Source organism: Bos javanicus, chromosome 17 (genome assembly GCF_032452875.1).
Source record: "Bos javanicus breed banteng chromosome 17, ARS-OSU_banteng_1.0, whole genome shotgun sequence".
Classification (NCBI taxonomy): Eukaryota; Metazoa; Chordata; class Mammalia; order Artiodactyla; family Bovidae; genus Bos; species Bos javanicus.
Genome location: NC_083884.1, coordinates 19,147,361 through 19,167,176, shown reverse-complemented (window position 1 = coordinate 19,167,176; position 19,816 = coordinate 19,147,361). Strand labels below are relative to the sequence as shown.

Here is a 19,816-nt window from a genome sequence, read left to right as displayed (position 1 = left end):
TCGCACACAGTAGGGGCTTTATCGTGCTTAATTTCATTTTAACGCAACACATCCCGCCGAAGGGGTGGGGAGCAGACACCCTCTGCCGGATTCTCACTTACACGAGTACACGGATGCTGTCTTTTACTCGGACACACACGTGTCCCCGGGGCCATAGCCTGGAAGGTCTTGGGACTCCCAGCCTGTGGGCGTTTCCACTCCACCCAGCGGAAGGGGAGGCTTATTTCTTTAAAACTGCCTTGAGGGATACTTGTTACCTTGGACCTCCCACAGCCTCCACCCCATAAACAGCTGAGTATCTGCGTCCTCTCAAAGCAGGATCACTCCAGTTCTACGAATCCCTGCCAGGTCGCGCCGGGCGCAGGTCCCATGGACACCCCCTCCCTGGTTCGCTTGGTAGCGCCCGCTTTGTCAGCGCGCTGCGCTCGCCGGTTACCCTCCAGCTCCAGCCGGCCCGCGGCAGACAGCGCCTCCGCTTCACAGCATCCGCAGCTTCGTTCGCGCCCTCTCGGGCTCGTCTGCCTGCGACCTCCCCCCGGGCCGCGGCTGGAAGAGAAGGATCCCCGGAGCCTCTGCTCGGACGGCCCCAAGAGTCTGCTGGGCTTGCCCGCCTCGGCGGGGCCCGCAGTTAGGTGGGGCGCGCGAGGGGCCGCGGCGGTTTTGGCGGCGGCGCCCGGCATGTATCAGAGCCCGCGGCGGCTCTGCTCCGCCCTGCTACAGAGGGACGCGCCCGGCCTGCGCCGCCCGCCCGGCCCGCCGCCGCCGCCGCCGCCGCGCCGCCTCTCGCCCACGGCCGCACCGCGGCTCGCGTCCCCCCGGCTTCTGGCGGCGGCTTCGGCGGCCCGCGACGTCGCGAGGTCGTGCTCCCGAACAGGTGAGTGCACCGCCGTTCCGGGCGGAGAACGCGGCGGCCGCCACCTGGAGACGGCGGGGAATGAATGGGAAGCCGGGGGCTGCCGGGCGGTGTGGTGCGACCGGGAAGCGGTGCCTCTTCTCCTTGAGCCGCCGTCTCTGCCCTCCTTTGCCGCCTTCTCTTGCCTGGGGCTTGCACCGCGTCCGGTAAGAGCTGCAACCCCGTGCTAGGTTCCCGTTTAATCGTTCCCGTTTGATGCCGCGGTTTCAGTATTTCTCGCTCTTGACCTGTTATCTTTTCCCCTTCCGAGGCCGCAGATTATTTTTGTTTTACTTATTGCGCTAATGGAACATTTTATGCAATATGTATATGAAGTTACTCTTATCTGATCCTGTGGCCTGCATGGCTTAGGTGGTCTGAATTTTGAAAAATGTGTGAACACGCATTGACTCTTTGGACATCTACTTGAATTTGGGGGGAGCCTTCCAGTCTTAATATTTGTGTCATTATGCGTCCTGTATACCTGGGGTTAAGATCTTGTAAAGATGATGCTATCTCTTTGCCAAGAACCTGTTCTATAGTTCACGTGCTCTGGATTTTGCTTGGGTTGTGGGGAGGAAAACGCCAGGCAGGATCTTACTTCCCTAACCAGGGATCGAACCTGCGCTCCTTGCATTGGAAGCCTGGAATCTTAACCACTGGACCCCCAGGGAATGTTCCCTGGATCTTCCCTTTTTTGGCCACGTAAGTTTCTGCCCGAGGCCTCAATACCGCGGCCACAATTTACATACAAATTAGTCATACTTTAAAAATTAATAAAGCTTTTCTTTCAAAAGTGGGCAGTTTCATCACGCTAGCAGGTATGTTTTAGTCGTACTCAAGTTTATTGCTGTTTAAGACGTATGAACATCTCAGATTGTTAACGACTACCTTTTGCTCCAAAAGTTTTGTGTTATCTCTTTTATGCCGCCCTACACGGGTTGCCGGATCTTAATTCCCCCATGGGGGATTGAACCGCCAGGGCAGTGAAAGAAAAGGCGGAGCCCTAAACACTGGGCTGCCAGGGAATTCCCAAGTTTTGTATTAACTTCAGAACCGAGCAGTAGAAAGTGTATGTTCAATGTGGCTTTCTTTACTGAAAGTGATCACCCAAAATGCGATTCAAGTCAAGATTTTAAACTCTATTCAGATGATTGGCGGATGTTTAGATAGAGACATTCTTTTTAAAATTAGGATTTTATTTTTGTAAAGGGACTTCGCCGGCGGCCAGCGGTTAAGACTGCGTTTCCACTGCAGGGGTCACAGATTCCACCCCTGGCCGGGGAACTAAGGTCTCGCATGCCACCCAGCGTGACCAAAAATAAAAAAATATTAGGAAGTTAAACTGATTACTGGAGACTAAACTCTTTTGTTCTTTTTTTAAAAAGGATGAACTTGACAGTCATTGAGATTTTCTTTGCAGTTCTGTAGGAATTTGGCGTTTGTGAAATAACTTAGAATGGGAAAATTTCTAGAGGCACATTGTTGGGTTTGAGGTGGGAGAAGTAAAAGAAAATCAACTGGTGTCTTCTGTAGCACTGTATCTCTTGTCTTCACCTCTTACCTTAAATTTCCTGCGGGTCCTGGGGCAGAGTTAGCCAGTAGGTTCATTTTGGGAATACACGTAACTTGTGTAATACAGATAAGAGAGCTGTGCTGTTAGTTGGGAAGAAAGGTCAGGACATGCTGGATCTTAGGCCTTTGACATAGAAAGATGCTTAATGAACTTTCTGGAAGTCCCCTGAAATCCCCTAGCTTTAGAAAGAAATTGAAAGGATTTATGGCTGTTAAACTACTACAAGAGCTAGGGCAGTTTCTCATTTTGCTCAGTTTTGGCTTCAGCTGCTTGTTGAGAGAAACTCATGAATGCATTCATTTGCATATCCTTTGATCACTCACTCACCCATTCAAAAAGTCTTTCCATTTCTGGTCTGTCTCACTCTATTGTGTTAGTCATTCAGAAGTTTCTGATTCTTTGCAACCCCATGAACTGTAGCCCACCAGGCTTCTCTTTCCATGGGATTCTCCAGGCACCAATACTGGAGTGGATTGCTGTTCCCTTCTCCAGAGGATCTTCCTGACCCAGGAATCGAACCCTGGCCTCCTGCACTGCAGGCAGATTCTTGACCATTTGAGCTAGGTGCCACCTTATAGGAGGTAAAAGAATGTGAGACATGGTCTGCCTCTGAGTTTAGTTCCCAGAGAGATGGGTTTTGCACAAAGACCTGAGTGTTTAAAGAAATAAAAACACCTTTTATTCTCTTTCAGTTAAAGGTTTGCAAATGGCACAAGGGTGCTGGAGAGCATGAAGTCCCTTCCATCAGTGGTGATCATTTTGGCTTCAAAAAGTGGTTGGCATTTGAATTGGTCCTTGAAGTACAGTTAAGATTGAAAGAGATTAAAAACATTTTGCTTGGGAAAAGCCAGTAGCAAAGTGGAAGGTGTGAGACATGGATGGTGGCAGGGTGAGAGAGGAGGTACTTTGCCAAATGTTTCCCAGGATTTATAGATCCTATTGTAGACTTATTAAGAAGAATCGTTATGGGTGGGTCCCGAATTCCACGTTACTTAACAAAATGATAACAATAAATAAAAAGTAGATTATTATTACAGGCCTCAAGGTTTAGACATCTGGCTAGAGAAAGTCTTCAAGGAACTGAAAGCTACACTTCGCTCACTCCAGCATCTTTTGGGGTGCGTGTGTGCTGAGTCACTTCAGTCATATCTGACTGTTTGGGACCCTATGGGTCATAAGCCCTCCAGGCTCCTCTGTCCATGGGATTTCCCAGGCAGCAATACTGGAGTGGGGTGCCATGTCCTTAGCCAGGGGATCTTCCCAACCCAAGGGTAAAACCCAAGTCTCTTAACATCTTGCATTGATAGGTGGATTCTTTACCACTAGCACCACCTGGGAAGCCCCAGTCTTTGGGGAGGGGGTGCTAAATCCCAAGTTGACCCTATTTGTTAATCAGTTCCTTCATAACTTACGCCCTGTGGCAGTCAGATGTCACTGGAAAGGTGAGTGCAGCCCGTTTGCAGTCATCAGATGCTGGGTTATTAGAATTTAAAGGGGACCTTTTCTCACAGAAGGATCACAGGCCCCATAGAGAAGCAGCAGCTGTCACAGTTACTCTGCTGGATGAAACGTGGTCTGGTGTCATCTATGGGTTTATAAATGCCATCCTCCAGATGCCACCTCCTCAGATAATGAAGAGTTGGCTGAATTACTGTTCTCTACCACTGGAACACATTGCTTTTTTTCTTGGTACGATTTTAAAAGCAAATACCAGCTCATTTGAGGAGGCGGTTTTATTTAGTATGTCCTTTAACAATGTGAGTAATCTGCTTATGAGACAGAAGTGCAACAGCTTGTAATTATCAAGCTTTATAGAAATATATTTTCTTTGTAGGAGAACAAGCTATTTGTTACAGCATTCAATGGTAAGAGCTTAAATACAGTGAGTTACTGGGGGCTTTTGAATTAGAAACCACGATATCAACTGATCCATAAGTTTTACTGAGCACAGTACACTTAAAAGGCCAAATATTTTATTGTTTCGTGACTAACTGCATTGGAAATTAAGATCTGTCATCAGGATTCCTAGAATTTTGCTAACCACTTGAATGGTTATCACATTTGAATGCAAGGATGACGTGCATGGGTGTTTAGTTCCATAGTAAACCCACTTGTACTTTAATGAAAATTTTTGGATTTGTTATTTTTTTAAAAATATTTGGCTGTGCGGTCCATGGGATCTTTGTTGAGACATGTGGAAACTGGTTCCTGGGGACTGGGATCTAACCCAGCCCCCTGCATTGGGAACACAGAGTCCTAGCCAGGAAGTTCTGGATTTGCTGGATTTGAGCAGCCTTCCTACAGGAAGGAGTATGACCTCAAGCAAAAATCTTAGCTGTCTTCTTGTCTCTATGTGATCTCAAAGCAGCACCTGAAACCTACCAGCTACACAGAATTCAGCATCAGTGTCCGGGATGTGGGCGAGAGTGTCCAGGAGAAAGAGGGCTACGAAAAACTACCTGTCAGATTTAAATGTCTTTATGAAATGCAGCCCCACCCCGCCATGGGTGGGTTCCTCATCCAAGGTTGGTTGAATCCCCAGATGCAAATACCAAGGGTGTACATCATTATATAAAAGGAGCTATCAAAAGAATGCCTGGGTCCCACTCAGATCATCTGAATTTTAGTTTCTGCAAGTGGGCCTTGAGCATCTGCTAGTTCTGATGTATAGCCTGGGCAGACAGCCAGTGAGACACTTGCTTTGCTAAATGCTTGGAAGCCTGCTAGAAGTTTCTTAACTAGTGTCCCCAGAAGTTAGTCTCCTGTAGAGACGGCTATTGGATTATGAGGGATTGTGCAGAATGATTTGAAAACTGCTTTTTCCCTTCAGAACTGGAGTAGTCTGAGAAGTCCAAAGTTCCTTGGAGCCAGAATCATGGAGCAGTAAAGAAAAGTGGCAGCAGGGTGTCCAGGAAGCGCCTTTAGCATCATTTTCCTTTGCTTTTCCCAGCCTGTCCCCCACTCTGAGCGTCCAGTGCTGGGGCAGGTGTGTCCAGTACGGGGTACAAGGAAGTTGTTTTGCATATCCTACTGACACCCTGGACATGACGGTTTTCTGTTTCCTTTATGTTTTGCTTTCACTGAGGGGGTTGCCGAAGATGTTCATCTTTCAGATTTTCTAGGTCAAATAGATTTGCTGAGATGTGTTCTACAATTAATTTCTCTTTCCAGTAGTGGTTCATTCTAAATTTTTATTTGGAAAATTTTCATGACAATTTTAAAATATAATTTTTTAAAAATAACATGTCTGTTAATTTTGCCTCAGAACTGCAATCTCTTTGATGGTACTGATTATCCTCTAGAAGTTGAGGATTGTTTGTCCTTGGTGTTCAGAAGTTCTGTCAGGATAAACGTCTCAGCATCAGATGAGCCCATTCAGTCTAAGGACATACCATTCTTTTTTGGGGGGGGGGGCTGTGCTGGGCCTTCATTGCTGTGTGGGCTTTTCTCTAGTTATGGAGAGCAAGGGGCACTCTCTAGTCGCAATTCACGGGTTTCTCATTGTGGTGGCTTCTTGTTGCAAAACAGAGCATTGGTTCTAGGGTGCAAGTTCTTCCGGAGTTGCAGTTCCCAGGTTCTTGAGCATAGGCTCAGTAGTTGAGCACAGGCTTAAGCTGCTCCACGGCATGTGGGATCTTCCCAGATCAGGGACTGAACCCATGTCTCCTGCATTGGGAGGCAGATTCTTTACCACTGATCCACCAAGGAAGCCCCAGGACATACCATTCTCTAGCCCAGGAAAATTTCTATTTCTTGAATTTTATCATTTTCATCACTATTTTATCACATTGCCTGTTCTCATATTATTAAACTCCTGCTAGACAGATTGTTGTCCATATGGATCCACCCTCTGGCTGCTCTTGCATTTTTAAGAATGTTTCTTTATATTTCATGAGATTTTTTTGAACATGTCTATTTTGCAGTTGTTTACAATTTTTGGACATTTTCTAATTCTCTGCTCCTTTCTTCATAGAAGCCTAGTCTGTCTTTGTGTCCTATACAGTTGTGTGAGCCTGTTTCTCCCCCATACCTTTCCTCCTGGGAGAGCAGTTTGCATTTTCTCTGTAGTTGCGGAGATTTGGGGGTCAGGGGTGCAGGCAGGCTCCCTTCTGTGTTCTCCAATGCTTAGCTCACCCCTCCAGCCACGCCTTCAGAAATATCCCTGAGGTCCACGGTCTGCTCTGCCTCCCTTCCCGTCCATCACTCTTGGGAGCCCTTCCAGGGCCCACATCTCTGAAGCCAGTTCTCCAGCTGGCAGAGGCCACCCTCTTCTCTCTGAGAGGGGAAGTGACAGAACTAGCAGCTGTCTCAAATACCATTGCTGAAAGAATGACCCTAACGATGGCCCCTTGCCTCTCCTGCCCTCTGTCTCGGTGGACTTAGCTTTGGGTTTCTTCAGAGCTCCCTTGGGAAGAGCCATGTTTAATTTACCTTCGGTAGTTTGTACTGCATTGCCCTCCGCTCTGGGTTCTCTGTTAATTCACACCTGTCTCTGTCTTCCTGGAATTGTTTCTTAAGCCCACTGGTGGCGTCCTTTCTGATTTTACCCATATTCTTTCAGTCTTTAGAAAAATATGCGTGTGTGTACTTTATTCCAGAAAGGTCTTAAGAATAATGTATTTTTGGCCTCATGTCTGATGACCTACTGTACATTATTTATCAATTCCCATCTTAAAAATGAGTCATTGGACTGGAGATTTTTAAACTGCTACCAGTGTCACTACACATTTTAAAAGATGATTCTTTTCCTACAAGTGCTGTAATTATTCAAGCAAGGCTATGGAAATCTATATATGAAAATTAGGTTTTCCCTATTTTAAATGACTGAGTCTTTCGTTGATTTTTGTGAAGTATGTACGAATGGACTATACAATTCATAATCTAGAGCAGGAGTCTGCAAACTTTTCTGTAGAGAGCCAGCTAGTATATATTGGGCTTAATAGACTAAATATCCGTTACAGCTATTCAGCTCTGCTGCTATAGTGTGGAAGTAGCTGCTGACAATACACAAATCTTATTTATGGATACTGAAGTTGGAGTTTTGGATGATCTTCACATGTCAGGAAATATTACAATTTTTTTTCAACCACTTAAAAATGTAAGCAGCCATAGGCATCTCATACAGGGCACTGGGAGATGTATGTGGACCTCTGACCCACAGGGAAGAATAGCAGAGTACTCCTTAGCTCCGTATTTCATTCATAGCTGTGAACCCAGAGCACCTCTTGAGCTCCTGGGAACGTTAATGATGGGCACCAGGTAGTAACACAAACCTGATTGTCTCAGTTGGTGGAGAGCAGCTGTCACACCAGGTTCTTTGTTTCTGCCTTTTCAGTTTTCTAGCATTTTGCTGGAAGAGTCTGGCTTGTGCAAATGCTTGGCCAGCCCACTCATAATCAACCACCAATTTTCACACGCTAACCTAAGTATTCATTGTGGAGGGATTTCTCTTTCCCTAGCCATATTTTCAAGATGAATCTGGCATGACTGAAGGGACAGCTCTGCTTTGTCCAGAAGGCACTTGGGTATTCTTGTGTCTGACTGCTGCCTAGCAAAGAAAGGTCACTGGGATTGTCACTGTGTCTAGGACCTTGTATTTATAGACCCGCTAGGTTGGGAGACATGACCTTCACTTGATATCTCTAGTAATGCCATGTGCCAGTAAAGCGGGTCATTACACCGCTTTGTACACCTTGTGCTGTGCCAGTGTGCACGCCCTGACGGCGGTGACCTGGGCAGAGGGATGAGGTGAAATTGGACCTTTGTTAATTGCCACACACGCCCCTGGCAGCTCCATCCAGTCATCCTGACTGGTCAGCACCGTCAGAGACAAGCAGTGATCCAAGGTGCAGGCAGCCCTCTCCAGGGTCAGGTCCTTTGCCAACTGTGCAGTCAGTCACCATGTTTATAAAATGGGGAATACAGTACCTGCTTTGCTGGATCGTTGGAAAGATAAGTGTCGTACACGCTTGGCTCTCAGATGTTAATAGCTGCTCTTTAATCCCAGGAAGAAAAGTAACAATAGCTGCCATTTAGAATGTACTAGGTATAGCTCCTTTAACTCTCTTAACCCTCACAGTAACACAGTGAAGTAGGTCATGGTAATCCCCAGATGAAGAAACAGAGCCACAGAGATAAATAACTTGTTCAGGATCTGACCAGTGAAAAGAGAAGCCATGATTTCTGGAAACCAGTTGACCTACCTTGAGTCCATAAACAAGGCAGATATAGTCTCTATCCTCATGGAACTAATGAGTGAAGAACAGGGGTTGTAATTTAAATATTAAGGGTGACTTAAGGTTCATACTCCTGGCTCAGAGGGTAAAGCGTCTGCCTGCAGTGAGACCCGAGTTTGATCCCTGGGTTGGGAAGATCCCCTGGAGAAGGAAATGGCAACCCACTCCAGTATTCTTGCCTGGAAAATCCCATGGATGGAGGAACCTGGTAGGCTACAGCCCACGGGGTCGCAAAGAGTTGGACACAACTGAGCGACTTCACTTTGACTTTTCAAGTACCAGAAGAAGGCCATATGTAAGAAAAAGGGAGCCACTGGAACTTGATCCATGAAGCTGTAAGCCATGGGGACTGTAAATCTTTATTGATTTATTAATTAAGTATTAAATAAATATATTGCATACCCAACATCCAAGCTGTTTTAGGTCGATGGTTGTCTTGTGAATATTTTGAAGGTGGCCACATTTATTCAGGAGCTTTCAGGGGACCAGTGAAAATTAGCTGCTGAGTTAGTTTTCTAACCTTTCTGAGGTGATTCAGCACAGTGGCCAGTGGGTGGCAGCACAGGCTTGCTGTTCCAACGATGCCTTCCTGTGACGTCTGTCCTTCAGGGTTTGGTGTGCTTTTCTCTTGGAGGTTTCCTTGGGCCCCGAGGTTGGTCAACTCCAGCAGCTTCTCAGGTGTGTACCCAGATAATCCTGGCTTTTGTTGTGTTTTTACTTTTTAACCAGCATTTTTTTTCCCCAAATAAAAAGGTTAGATGAAAGAGTGGCACCATTTGACGTTTTTGGAAATCTCTTCATTTGAAAGTCTGGCTTAATACGTGACAGCTGTCTGTATCCTCCTAGTTGCTTCTCCGTTCAGTCTGTTGGGATATTTTTGTTAAAAGATAGGAATCCAGTCTCTCACTGGTTATATAATCAGAGAGAATTATTTTAATAGCCTTTTACGATAATTGTGGGTGGTCTTTTGTGGTAGCTTATATTAATAGTTATTTGCAACGTCAAATCCGATATACCATATCAGTGAACATCTTCTTGGTTATTTGGGAAGTTGGTTAACTAGGTTACATGGCTCTTCCAGATGTTATACAGTATAGAAATAACCTTGCTGCTGCTGCTACTGCTAAGTCACTTCAGTCGTGTCCCACTCTGTGCGACCCCATAGACGGCAGCCCACCAGGCTCCCCGTCCCTGGGATTCTCCAGGCAAGAACACTGGAGTGGGTTGCCATTTCCTTCTCCAATGCAGGAAAGTGAAAAGTGAAAGTGAAGTCGCTCAGTCGTGACTGCAGCCCACCAGGCTCCTCCATCCATGGGATTCTCTAGGCAAGAGTACTGGAGTGGGGTGCCAGTGCCTTCTCCAAAATAACCTTAGTAACTATCATCTCCAATCTTGTCAGAGAAGTTTTTTAAGTACTGGGGACTTGTCAGGCTCCTGATGCCAGATGTGTTTTCCAGAATTTTCTCTGGGAAATTTTTCTCATGGGCAAAAATACTGTCAGCTGTTTTCCTTAAAGTGACAGGCTCACTTCTTACATTTTAGTGGATAAATGTCTGCCTTGTTTCTTGACTAAAGTTTGTTGGTTCTTTGAGGTGAAGACGGGAGAGTTTTGCAATCCAGGCACTCACCTGAGTGCTGTTGCTTAAGGCAGCGTATTTTGTGTGCAGCACAAGTGTTTATGTGGACTTTCCTTTTTGTCAAGTATTAAAGATAGGTCATCAGGGCTCCAAATTTAACAGAAGTACTTATTGCCGCCTCACTTAAGGACATTTGTGGGTAAAGCAGGCAATTTAAAAAATGAATAATGGTGAAGAGCACAGTGGCCCCTACTGGAGCCTGGGGCCAACTGCCTGAGTTAATGCTGACAAAGCGGGGGTTTCATCACAGTCGAAAACAAAGACAGAAAGGATGCCTCAGTGTTAATATGAAAACCCCTTGGCCCTGCGTTTCTCCAAAGGTGTCTCAGACATCCCTAATGGCTTTGTCTATATATCTGTGTACTATAAGGGAAACATGAAATCTGGATGATGTGTCTGACTCCCTCAGTACCACATGATTCCTTCTAAACCTTTCCTCATTTATCTGCAGCTTTCCTTTTTCACAGAAATCAGACTCCCACCATCCATCACTTATTGTATTTGTTCAACCGCAATATACATGTAAAGCATTTTTGGAATTGCTGACACCCACCCCCCAAGAGAAATAGCTTTGCTAATTTGAGTGCACTTTCTTTAGTCTTGAGCAGTTAAAAGCTGTTTTCCAAAGTGACATGATTCCTTTTTTCCTGAAGCCCCTTCTGTGAATTTGTCATATATTTGTAATAGATTTATTTGTCAGAGTCTGCATTTCCTCTTGATCCCCCCACCTCCCTGTTGATCTTTTGAATTTTCGCACATTAAAGTTTACTCTTTGTGAGGGGTAGTTAAGTCAATGGATTTTGACGCAGAGTCATGTATGCATCACCCTACGGCTGTACAGAGTGGTTCCTTTGCCCTAAAATTCTTTGTCAGCCACTGGTCCCTCCCTCAATCTCTGAAAACCATTCTGTATAATTTGTCTTTTCTAGAATGCCCTGTGAGTGGGATCGTGCAGTATGTAATTTTTAGGATCTGGCTTCTTTCACTTACAAAATGCTTGTGACTTGTTCCCCTTTATTGTTATGTACTATTTTGTGTGGTTGTATACATTTGCACATTGAGGGACATCTTTGCTTCCAGTTCGGGCATTTATTAATACAATTGCGTACATATTTTTGAATGAACTTAAGTTTAAGCTCACTTAGGTAAATCCCTAGGGGCATGAGTTCTATATTTATTTTAAACAGTGCCAGACTGTCTTCCAGTGGGGCTGTACATGGGAAGCAGTAGGTGGGAGTTTATGAAGGGATGGGTATTGTTTAAATATTTGATAGGCTCACCAGCGAGAGCCATCAAGGCCTAGGCCTTTTTTCTGGGCAGATGTTAACTTACTTCAGTATCTTTGCTGCTCTAGTTGGAATCACTTCCACAGAGCTGAAGGGGAGAGGTGGGGCCAGGCCTGCCCCAGGCAGGACCTGCACAGACCAGCACTGTTCTTAACTGAGGTTCAATAGCTTTCGCAAATAAAGGCTTCTCAGTGTGTTGCATGCCTTTGGTCTACATCCAGAGCACTGAAGTGGCTGGTTTTGACACTGGTTCAGGTTTATAATTCTTTCAGGGGAGGACTTGTCAGCTCCCTCATTTTGTCACGCCTGAAGTCTGCTTGATGGGTTTCTTCCTCTAATGTGTCAGCCCTGTTAGCAAACAGACATGGTAGTCTGCTCCAGAGCTCAGTCCTCCTCTGGCAACAAACATCTCCCACCTGTTTCCAATTTGCACTTCTCTCCTGAACATCAGTCATACCTGACTGCCAAGCTCCTATTTTCTGCAAACCCTACCCGGTTTTCCTAACCTGTATTGGCAGCTTCATCCTTGTAGTTGCTCAGCCCACCCATCTTGGAAACTTTTTTTTGACTGCTTTCTCATAGGCCACATCCAAGTAAGTCATCAACAAAACTTGTTGGCTCCAATTTTGGATTTACTCAGAATCCAGCCACTTAAACTGGGCCTAGAACTGGGGCTTTGAGGCCCATATTGCAGTGTGTCCTTCCTCTTTTTTGCTGCAAAGCCTTTGTCTTTAGGTGCTAGATTGAATTTTTGAAAACCCCCAAAAGTCACAAATAAAGTGAATGACAAAATATAGTAATCCACTATTGGGCCAAAATGAGCTTTTTTTGAGCTGAGCTGGCTTTAATAAGAATGTGTTTTCCTTGTTTTGTAGCTAACAGCCCTATAAATTTCCAAAAACAAACCAAAAAAGGACAACAGGGAATGATGAAATTAGAACATCCAGTTTAAGCAGTCTAGAGTAACAATTCTGATTCTGCCATTACTAATGATGATCACTGCAAATAATTCTTTTTTTAAAAAAAAATTTTTATTTGTTTATTTGGCTGCTCTGGGTCTTAGTTGTAGCATGTGGGATCTAGCTCCCTGACCAGGGATCAAACCTGGGCCCCCTGCACTGGGAGCTCAGAGTCCTAGCCACTGGACCACCAGGGAAGTCCCCAAATAATTCTTAATTGAATATGCTTGCTTCTTTCTGGTCCCCCTGCTCTGTCCCACCCCCACCCCCATCCCAGGCTTTTCTTTTTTGGTTGTACTAAATCCTCATTGGTTCATTCTTGGATCACATAGCCAGTGGATATTGTACTATCTTAATCTCATTTAGACTTGATTTGCTCTGTTTAATATAGCACCACCAGTTCGTATATCAGTATCTCTGGTCATTTTGGTCTAAAGCTTGTTCGCTACTTCCAGGGGTGGTTAAGACTTTTCTGAGAAGGGCCCAATAGTAAACATTTTGGCTTTGAGTGCCAGAAATTATCCTGCCATGTACCGTGTGCTTGTGGGTGTGTATATGACATCTGAAGATCAAGGACTGTACAAAATACATCTGGCTGCAGTTGGCCATCCCCTGCTGTAGTATTTTCTGGAAGAAGCGCTTCTAGAGTCAGTATTTTAGTTTTGCTAGATTTAAAATTCTTGGCTCACATATAAAGCCTGACATGTTTCAGATATGTAACTTCATTTTCTTCTGGTCTAAGAACATTACAGTTGAAGTCTGATACTCTAACTTCTAAGTTCCTTGCTGTTTTTGGCCTGGAGTCCAAGGGATTTTTTTTCTGTTTCTTTACAGTCCAGTCGGTGTTGGTCGTTCTGGGTTGATAGTCTCAGGTATGTGTGTTTGTGTCCATGATACATGTTCTTTTAACCTCATAATTTTTCTTTCAAACCACTGACCTTTTTTTCAGCTTTATTGAGGTATAATTAGCGAACATTGTTGTGTATTTGAGGTGTACTGAGTGATGGTTTGATATTTGTACACATCTTGAAATAATTACCTCAATCAAGCTAATTAACATGTCACTCACATAGTGTGTGTTTCCGGGGGTGGGGGGGTGAGATCACTTAAGATCTAAGATCACTTAGAGGAAGGATTTCAAGTATGAGATACAGTATCCTTAACTAAACTTACCTTGCTGTACATTAAAGCTCCAGAACTTAATTCATCCTGCATGATTGAAACTTTGAAGAGTTTTCTTGGTTTATAGTTTCTCGTATCAGTACGTGTTTCATTTCCTTGCATTGGTTTTCCTGCTACAAGAAACTTTTATCCATATTTGCATCTTTGCTTTAAATAAGTACATAGTATTTGCCACTATCTTGCAAGCTTTATCTCATTTCTCTCTGTTACGTGTTTACTAATTCTTCACATTGCCTCATTTGTAAGTTTTCTAATTTAGACTACTTTGTCATTTTCTTAATATAATTATCCTATATTATAATAGGATATAATTTTGATTGGCTTTCTGGGCATGTCTTCCAGCACTTTCATTGTGTTAATACATTTTACTGTTCCTTGTTCACTGAAAGGTTTTTCTTAAGTTTTTAGGAGGAAGTGTTGTTTAGGATAACGCCTTAAATCTTCAACTCCTGTTGGACACAATTAACCTTTTTCACATTCATTTTCGCATGGTACTTGCTTTTTTATCACAGCAACCACCCTGAAACAGCTTGGCGAAGGTGATGTCATCAAAAGGATGCAGAGCAGTCCTGTTAAAACTGAACAGCTTCAAGCTGCTCATTTGCCTGGAGCCTGACAGATGTCAGATATTGGAGCCCTTGTGAGTTTGCCATGATGCCCTGACAGATTGGTCTACTGTTAGGCTATTACTGATGCTGGAAACCATGCTTGACAAAACAGTAGAACTTTTTACCGCTTTTTGCTGAACTAGAAGTACAGAAGAAAAATTTTCAAAGTTGTACTGCCAGCCAAGAAGAAAATTTCTTTGGTCCCATGTACTCAGATAGGCAAGCAAATTGATTAAAAAAGAATATACTCAAGTCAGACATCCAGGAAACAAGTGTGTGCGCGTGTTCATGCATGTGCCTTTGTGAGCACAGGCTTGCAGGCAGTTGCACGTACACAGAAATGTGTGCTGGGAAAACTGGAGTCTCTTTGCCTCACTTTCTCACTGGGGAGTCCTTGAAAAGGAGTGATGGAGCCTGCTTGCATCTTGATCTTGATGTTTAAGGATAGGTCCTGGGGGTGAACACTTGAATTGGCCTTTGTGACCTGCTATGTAAGGTGAATTCAATGGCTTGCTAGTTTCACGTGCAATCAGCTTGCCAAACAATGTGTTTTGTAAAGAAAACTTTGTGTCCTTCAAGAGAAGGCAAGGACTTGGATGAGGTCAGGAAATCCAGGTTCCTCCAAACCAGGAATCTCAGACATGATTCCAAGCAGAATCTGGCCTAATTTATACTGTAATGAAGAGAAAACAAGGTTGACCTTTAAAAGAGCAATCCACTGCCTCCTAGTGAGGTGAAAGATACCTCTCCCTTCATGTTAGTTTGTTGAAGATTGTGCTCTGTTGTCTTTAGTTATTATCCAGTTAGGTAAGAATCAGAAGCCTCAGGAAACGGACCTAGACAATGCTTCCTGCACCACCATATCCTCCCCTCCCCACCCCATCTCTCCCCCCACCACCGCCAACCTCTCCTGATTTTTAAAAAATCTGGCAGTTAAGATTAGATTGCAGACTGTACTGCTCAGTGATGTTCTCAGAATCCTATAGAAAGCCAGAGCCTGGATTTAATCCAGCTGATTCTTTAAGCCAGCATAATAGGGATCCGAGTAGCTGACACACTAAGAGCCTGCTCTAATGCCATCTCGGAGTAATCAGGCTTTCTGACATCTGGCTCTTTAAAACTGGCCTTCAAGTTCTCATTTAAAATACATAGAAAAAAAATAAATACATAGAAAAAGGAATATGGATTTTGTTTAGCCATGCTTTCGTAAGACTGTGTCTACAAATTATAAAGACAAGTTTCAGGTTAGAATAAGCCATAAGGATCAAGGTATTTCAGCTGTAGTATTTCAAGTAGTTGTCCTCCTAGAAAGCTAGAACCTGGGCGCTCCTGTAATGCACCCCGTAGACCATGAACGTGGCAACATCGGCCCCAGCTTCTGTGGACACTAACTGCTTTATCTTGTGGTCGCTCTGAGTGAGAACTGGAGAAAGGCAGGAGAAGGCTGAGTGTGTAACACGTGTCTCCTTCCCCGCAGTGTATCCCATGGGAAACGGCACGAGCAGGCTCTACAGTGCTCTCGCCAAGACACTCAACAGCAGCGCGGCGTCCCAGCACCCAGAGTACCTGGTGGCCCCTGACCCAGAGCACCTGGAGCCCATCGACCCCAAAGAGCTCCTGGAGGAATGCAGGGCTGTCCTGCATACCCGGCCCCCACGGTTCCAGAGGGATTTTGTGGCTCTGCCAGCCGATGGCCCCAGTAGCCACCCTCCCATTAGGGTCATGCAGTGGAACATCCTTGCCCAAGGTAGGCCTGCTGCGTCTCTGCCCGAACCGCCACCGCCTCCCTGCTTCTGCGCATGCCCGATGCACCTCCGCATGTGCGCACATGTGCGGGGGCGGGGTGTCAGACGAGGGGTGCGGGCGGCTTCGCCCCGGGAGCTCTCCCAAGGGGAGGTGGGGAAAGGGAGTCATCTGGTTTTCACTGATAAACCAAGCGACTCAGAGGTATTTCTTACGTGTTGGTAAGTTGCATATTCAGTGACAGCTTCTGTCTCCCAGCACATCCAGATTTCAAGGCCCCGGTCTCTTATTAGCCTGAAACTTTGTGTTGTCTCCAGCTTTCAGTCCACAGCACTAAGATAACATTTGCCAGGGAGAAACTGAGTCTGCTGAGTGGGCGATGTATAATCTTCTGCAGGAAATGGGGAGGGGGCGGAGTTGGTCTGGGTACTCTGGCCAGATTCTCTTCCAAACGCACCTTTAGAATTTGAGATGTTGCCTCTCTTCTCTATGCTTTGAGATATTTGTTATGGTAGAAAGGACTCCTTTCCTGGGTCTGCTGGATTTAAAAACAGGTGTGTCAGTCAACTTTGTGCACTGCTGCACAAAGATCACGGAGCTGTTGAAATTTTAAGAAGAAACCAGGGTCACCATTCTTCCCTCATTTTCTGGAATAGAAGGGCATACTGAATGACTTTCCATAATTTTGGATTCATTTTTTTTTTCCCCAGATATAGGTAAAAGCTGCCCGTTTAAAATAGGTGTCATTTATGGTTTCTATAAAGGCCTAGTACTGGGTTAAATGTACATTTAACCCAGTACTAGGCCTATTTAGTTTATCTGACATAGCTTAGATCTCTTAGACTACAAAGAACATTGTTTAAAGCCAAAACTTAATGTTTTATGTCCTGGAATATGTGGCTTTATTATGTCTTCTGTCCTGGAATAGACAGATAGTTTTAATGTGAAAATCAATTCCTTGCTTCATGTGGATGGTAAGAGGTAATTAGTTTGGAGGTCGGTGCAGTAAGAGAATCCCCTCCAGAGCAACTGAAGCAGAGAAAGTACTCTGAAGGTCTTGGGTGACGTCACACCTAAGGAGACACCCCCCGGTATTTAGCAGCTGACAACCGACCGGCTTTTTTATTTCAGCTCTTGGAGAAGGCAAAGACAACTTTGTCCAGTGCCCTATCGAAGCCCTCAAGTGGGAAGAAAGGAAATGTCTGATCCTGGAGGAGATCCTCGCCTACCAGCCGGATATCCTGTGCCTCCAAGAGGTGGACCACTACTTCGACACCTTCCAGCCCCTCCTCAGTAGACTGGGCTATCAGGGCACCTTCTTCCCCAAGCCCTGGTCGCCCTGTCTGGATGTGGAGCACAACAATGGACCCGACGGCTGTGCCTTGTTCTTCCTCCAAAACCGATTCAAGCTGGTCAACAGTGCCAACATCCGACTGACGGCCATGACGCTGAAAACCAACCAGGTGGCCATTGCCCAGACCCTGGAGTGCAAGGAGTCCAGCCGCCAGTTCTGCATCGCCGTCACCCACCTGAAGGCACGCACCGGCTGGGAACGGTTTCGATCAGCTCAAGGCTGCGACCTCCTCCAAAACCTGCAGACCATCACCCAGGGGGCCAAGATTCCCCTGATTGTTTGTGGAGACTTCAACGCAGAGCCCACAGAGGAGGTCTACAAGCACTTTGCTTCCTCCAGCCTCAATCTGAACAGCGCCTACAAGCTGCTGAGCGCTGACGGGCAGTCGGAACCTCCGTACACGACCTGGAAGATCCGGACCTCAGGCGAGTGCCGGCACACGCTGGATTATATCTGGTACTCCAGGCAGGCGCTCAGCGTGCGGTCAGCCCTGGACCTGCTCACCGAGGAGCAGATTGGACCCAACCGGCTACCGTCCTTCAATTACCCTTCAGACCACCTGTCCCTAGTGTGTGACTTCAGCTTTAACGAGGAACCTTGATGGATATTTATAAACGCTTGTCTGTGTCTTTTTAATCGCAGGAGTCTTAACCAGGGATGTTTCAGGAAACTGAAATAGAATAAGTTGACTGAGGAAGGGTTCCCAGTTTCTCTCACTTCTTTGTTTCCAGCATGCCCTTGGGAAGGAACCCCGTTAGCTCACATTAAAACCTTTTCCATTAAAACCTACAGCAAAAAGGTTTTTGCACTCCAGTATTGCTTTGCATTGTTTTCTTTCCCTTAGGATTAATTACATGTTGATCATTTAAGGGCATTATATTGGGCTTGTTTTGAAGCTTTTTCTGTTAGAGTCATTAAAATAGTAGACTTGCTTGAGTCTCCCATAATTAACAAGTATGCAGGAACAGTTTCTCTAGACATTTCAAGTTATTTATTTGTGTTTTTTAATATCAAGTTATGCATGGCAATATTTATTTTTTATATCTTCATGTAAAATTAAATTATAACATGAACATGCTAAAACCATGCAAAACATAAGTTATAGAGTAATTTATAGTAATTTTCTTAAAAGCTTTAAAGATGTTTTTATTGGAATCTAATAAAATAATAGTGTACAAAGGAACTATTTTAGTCTTGAGGGGTTTTTGTTATTTAAGTGGAGATACCAGTTCTCTATGATCTCTTCTTCATAAATCTTTGCTATGCCTCTGTGTTTTCCATTAGTGTGTTTCTTGAAGAGATTCCATGGCTAGTCTTCATTATTTGGTCACTGTTACACATTTCCGGTATTCCCTTGGAGTGCTCTTGGTGTTTATTCGCAATCACTCTGCCATTATTTGTATTGAATGTGCTTTGCACAGTAGATATATTTAGGTGTGTGTGTGTATATATATATATATTTATTTATATATATATATTTGGTAGTGGCTAAAGATAGTAGGACCTTTTTAGAGATGGGAAACTTCCTGGTCTGTTCATGATGCTGTGGTTGAGATTTACTAAGATAGCCAGGCAACTGGTTTTAAAAGATCTAAAAACCAGAATATAAAAAGTTAACCTGAAATTCTCTTCGCTCAGAAATAAAGTGGTAAAGATAAAAGGTGAAACTCCTTCCTAATGAAATCCCAGAAAACAGCCCACTGGTAATAATATATTTTAACCCATGAGTTGTAAATATTTAAGATTAATAAATAGTCTTTTAAAGCTAGTGTTTTAATATCTTGTTTTTTTAATGCATAGGGAATCTGAGAATAAATTTGGTCTTTTAATACTGTTAATGTGGTGCTCACACAATCCCAGACAGTCAGACCTTGATTTTAAAGTGGACAAAGGTGGTTGAAGGCAGCATCTGGTGCTGTTTGTGAGGTATCACTTGGTGACAAGGTTGGAGTCCCCAAAAATAGTTCCTCCAGGTATTCTGCATTGGAAATGCTTTTGAAACAAATAAGGGTTTCAGTATATATTGTACACACAAAATATCTGGAAGGAATGGCAAGTAGGAAGAACATATGTACCAGCTGTCATCTGGTTCAGATCTTAGCAGTGACTGAATTTGCACATTGAGAAGCAGAATACTGATCTGGACAGGCATTAAATATTGTTTACCTACCCTAAAGCACACCAGTTTGAAATCATCATACCCATATCATAAGCAAATCTAGATGAGAATAAAAGCTAAAAAAAGTGTTTCAATTGCAAATGTTAATAGGCTATGGGAGAAGGGTGGGAGTTGGTGGGAATGCCTCTGAGCAAAAGGGCTCCTGGAAATATCACAAGTCGGTC

The 19,816-nt window shown here is 44.5% G+C and overlaps 1 protein-coding gene across 1 annotated transcript; it reads left to right on the top strand.

Moving 5' to 3' along the window:
- The first annotated feature begins 260 nt into the window (after window positions 1-260).
- Window positions 261-19,241, top strand: NOCT (nocturnin). Its single transcript, XM_061384177.1, has 3 exons — window positions 261-874; window positions 15,854-16,123; window positions 17,251-19,241. Exons 1-3 carry the CDS (start codon window positions 370-372, stop codon window positions 18,072-18,074), a joined length of 1,599 nt encoding a protein of 532 aa, XP_061240161.1. The 5' UTR covers window positions 261-369; the 3' UTR covers window positions 18,075-19,241.
- The last annotated feature ends 575 nt before the right edge of the window (window positions 19,242-19,816 follow it).

Excerpts from the sequence above, each read along its gene's own strand:
- NOCT (XM_061384177.1), top strand. The coding sequence starts at position 370 with ATGGACACCCCCTCCCTGGTTCGCTTGGTAGCGCCCGCTTTGTCAGCG. Across the intron at positions 875-15,853 it reads GAGGTCGTGCTCCCGAACAG|TGTATCCCATGGGAAACGGC; the intron begins GTGAGTGCACCG and ends CCTTCCCCGCAG. Across the intron at positions 16,124-17,250 it reads GTGGAACATCCTTGCCCAAG|CTCTTGGAGAAGGCAAAGAC; the intron begins GTAGGCCTGCTG and ends TTTTTATTTCAG.